Source organism: Plectropomus leopardus, unplaced genomic scaffold (assembly GCF_008729295.1).
Source record: "Plectropomus leopardus isolate mb unplaced genomic scaffold, YSFRI_Pleo_2.0 unplaced_scaffold26156, whole genome shotgun sequence".
NCBI lineage: Eukaryota > Metazoa > Chordata > Actinopteri > Perciformes > Serranidae > Plectropomus > Plectropomus leopardus.
This window is the reverse complement of record NW_024628442.1, coordinates 1-3,567: the sequence shown is the minus strand read 5'-3', so window position 1 is coordinate 3,567 and position 3,567 is coordinate 1. Positions and strand designations below refer to the sequence as shown.

Sequence of the window (3,567 nt, the reverse complement as noted above, 5' to 3'; positions counted from 1 at the left end):
TTCTATTGCAGAAAGTTTGAAATACTTCAATGAAATACTTCTTTGACCATGTCACCGGTTCTCTGCCCCCTCTCTCTACAAATACAGCCGTCCAGGGCTGTTAAAAGCGGGTGACCCAGGCCTCCCCTGGTTAGCCGACTCCTGGCCCTCCACGAGCCTCCCAGCCAACGGGGGCTTGGGGAGTCCGAAGGGCGGCAGCAACTTTGGCCGAGGAGGTAAGAAACATAAACATGCTGGGGTGTCGGGAAAATACAGTTTTAGCAATGCCTGGTCAGACAGTTTTGATGCTCATCCTTTGGGAAGTGCAGTGACAGCACGTCACACATAAGCATGCACACACAAACAAACACGCGCACAAATTAAAAGAGCCTTTGAGGGCTATACTTTACTAATTTGATTTGACAAGCCTGATATTTCAGCTTAAGTTTGCATCTACTTTTTGCCTGTCGTTTGTTTTCATGGGCTGCCATTGTGCATTTTTCGAGGTTGTTTGAGATTGATCGTGTGTAATGTGTATTTGTGTGCATCGGCTTGTTGGAGCTCTAGGGAGCTGCAGGCTTTATGTGTGCAAGACAGTAGAGCTGAAGGTTAGCGCTGTTTGAATATCCCTCTTGTGAACACTCCACTGGGTTCCCACAGCATGTTGCATGCTAATTGTGGTAGTAGATAATCACTTTCATTTATATCAAGTCCATTTGAGACCTGTATTTAACTAATACAGAGTGCCAGCGCAGCAGGGAGTGTTAATGACCTTAAAGATCGTTAACTTCATGTCAACTTATCTCTCCATGATCCCTTTCCTCCCTTCTATCCCTGCTCTGTCACACTCCTCTTTTGTCTCAGATGTTTTACCGTCAGCGGCAGTAGAGAAGACGGGCACCATGCTGTCTGATGGTGCCATCTACAGCAGTATTGACTTCATGGGGAAAGCAGGCTACAGCAGCCCAGCGCGAGGCACTCAGCCCACACCCTACGCCACCACTCAGATACTGCAGTCCAACAGCTTCCACGAGCTGGCTGTGGACAGGCCAGATCCCCGCTGGAAGGCTTCTCTCCAAGCCCAGCAGGAAATAGCAAACCTGGGCTACTCGCTAACTGACAGACGCCCTGGCAGCGGTACGAGCCATGTTGAAGATAAACTATTTTTTTTGTGGTGTGATGTTTTTGCTCTTGTGTGTGTATCTTGGTGTCTCTGTGGATTGCAGTGGTGCTTGAACACCCAACATTTTTACATAAAATGACAGGTAGTAGGGTTTTTTCTCTGCGAAATTACTACAAGGGAGTTGGCAGAGTAAACCAGGGAAAGAGCAAACTGAAAAGGAGGGAATTTATTTACATATTCACTGAAAATGGACCCCTAGGATAATGTTCTTAATTACTCTTCTGTCTTCATCACAATTCTACCCCGGGAGCTCATCTAGCCCAGAAATGTCACCCAATCATGACGCATTTCTTTGGGTTAACTTGATTAGTGATGGCGGAAAATCCCTCAGTGTTCAGAGTTATTTAAGCAGTGTATATACATTTAGTAAAGTCATGGAGGTTTTTTTTATGTACTTTTCTTGTGATGCACAATGGCTTGTGTGCTCAGCTAAATGTCAGGCTTACCGGAGATAAAGTAGAGCAAGTGGGGAAGCTGTAAGAAAGAAACTTAAAGTGGTTTGCCGCAGGTTTTGGTGCCTCTTTAAGAAATGTCAACATTTAGAAAAATTCCTAATGTGCTGTCGGCACACAAAAAGGGAGAAATAATGAACGCTGGGTGGAAGACAGGTTTGAAAAAGTTCAGATAGAAGAGAGAGAAAGATTCTGTTAAGGCGGTGCTATGTGAAATCAGTGTAGAATAATATTTATGAGTTGGGCTTACAGGGATTTCTCAGCATTGTGGAGAGGAGCCTAAACTTTCTTCCCTCTTTGCCTCCCCCCAGGTGTAAAGGTTGGAAAGAAAAAGAAGGTGAAAGGTGGGACAAAGGCCTCTAAATCAAATGGGACGTGCTGGGCTAACATGCCTCTGCCTCCACCACCCATGCATCCTCTCCCTGGTACTGAGGTTGACCTTGACCGTTACCCCCAGGAAAACCACGGAGGAGGGTAAAGTTACATTCATATCTCATCAATCTCTGCCCTGGAACAGATGCACACAAACACAAAAACACACACACACTGACAGAAGAAACGCATGCAAAGACAGAGGTCACAATATCCTGCACCTGTGCCCAGAATGTGTGGCGTATATGTGTGTGTGAGAAACCAGAAGAAAATACTGGGGCATAGTACTCTGCAAATACAGATATGATACATTTGTTGTTATTAGGTAGCGGGTACACTGAAACACTATGGATAATGTGGGGTTTGGTTTGGGTTCAAGAACTACTTGGTCATGTTTTGGGTTAATATAGCAGGTTTTGGGGGCACAGTCCCGGCTGGAAAAGCAGAAGTTTTCTGCTAAAAAACACTTTTCATGAAACTATCTCTGTTGGGTAAACAGTGATGGGGAGCTAAGTAACTCCCATTGTATGTGCCTAAAAAGCCACTTGACACAGAGCATCAGGTCACTCCAAAACACCTACATTCGGTGCCTTAAATCCCACTGGAAATCATTTGGTGCCTTAAACTTCTGCTGGAAACACAGTCCCATTGCTACAAAACACTCATGTTTAGTGCCTCAAAAGGCACTTGAAACACAGCAATGGGTTACTTCAAAACACCCAAAGCTGGTGCCTAAAAATCCACCAGAAATACAGCAATGACTGGCTAAATCACAACTGTTTTTGTTACTCTTGAGTAGTGGTCTGCATTTATCAGTAACTTGGTAATGAGTGACTGAAAGAATGAGATCATGAATACAAGCTCACCATCCACCATCTCCTGCACCTCCCCATGACAAAGTCGGCTCATAATTTCACATTAGAAACATTGATATGATACGTATGAAACATTCAAAGGTAGTACATACAGTACATGTATACCAACATCTTCTGGGATGACAAAATGCTCACACAGAACTTCAGCTGCCTATTTTTCTAATGAAATAAAACAAAAAAAATGATTTGCAATAAGCTGCTATACACATTAAATTTGCCAGCCGAGGAAAAACAGATTATCATCATTTTGATCCATTTAGCATAGAGTTAGATTCACTTAGGAATGCAATTAAATCCTTCCACATTTCCTATCCTCCTCAACTATATTCAATCAGCTGTTCAGCAATGTCAGTTTGATGATTAATACATAAAACATTTTCTCCACATGCCAGATATGACAGCAACAGTTGGGCCCCACCCATGTCCGTCCAGACCTACCGCCATCAGAATTTGGACAACGAGGTCGAGGAAGAGAGAGGTCCCACACCTCCCCTGAGAGGACGATCCTCCTCTCCGGCAGCTGCTTCCTTCAGTCAGCCCTCATCTTCCTCACTCAGCTCTGCCCACCATGAGGAAATGCAATCCATTCTGCAGGCCCACTTGGATGAGTTGACCAGGGCTTACCAATACGAGGTGGCCAAGCAGGCATGGTAAGGATCTTCTTAAAGCTCCAGCTAACTGAATTTTGAGACCTACTATAAATTGT

General features: G+C 44.4%; 1 protein-coding gene across 1 annotated transcript; it reads left to right on the top strand.

Annotated features, from left to right (window-relative positions):
* Positions 1-920: 920 nt before the first annotated feature.
* On the top strand, positions 921-3,511 carry LOC121966867 (roundabout homolog 2-like; the record flags this gene model as incomplete). Its single annotated transcript, XM_042516938.1, has 3 exons — positions 921-1,116; positions 1,926-2,088; positions 3,254-3,511. Coding segments are annotated over exons 1-3 (617 nt in total), but the record flags the coding sequence as incomplete, so codon positions are not given.
* Positions 3,512-3,567: the final 56 nt, after the last annotated feature.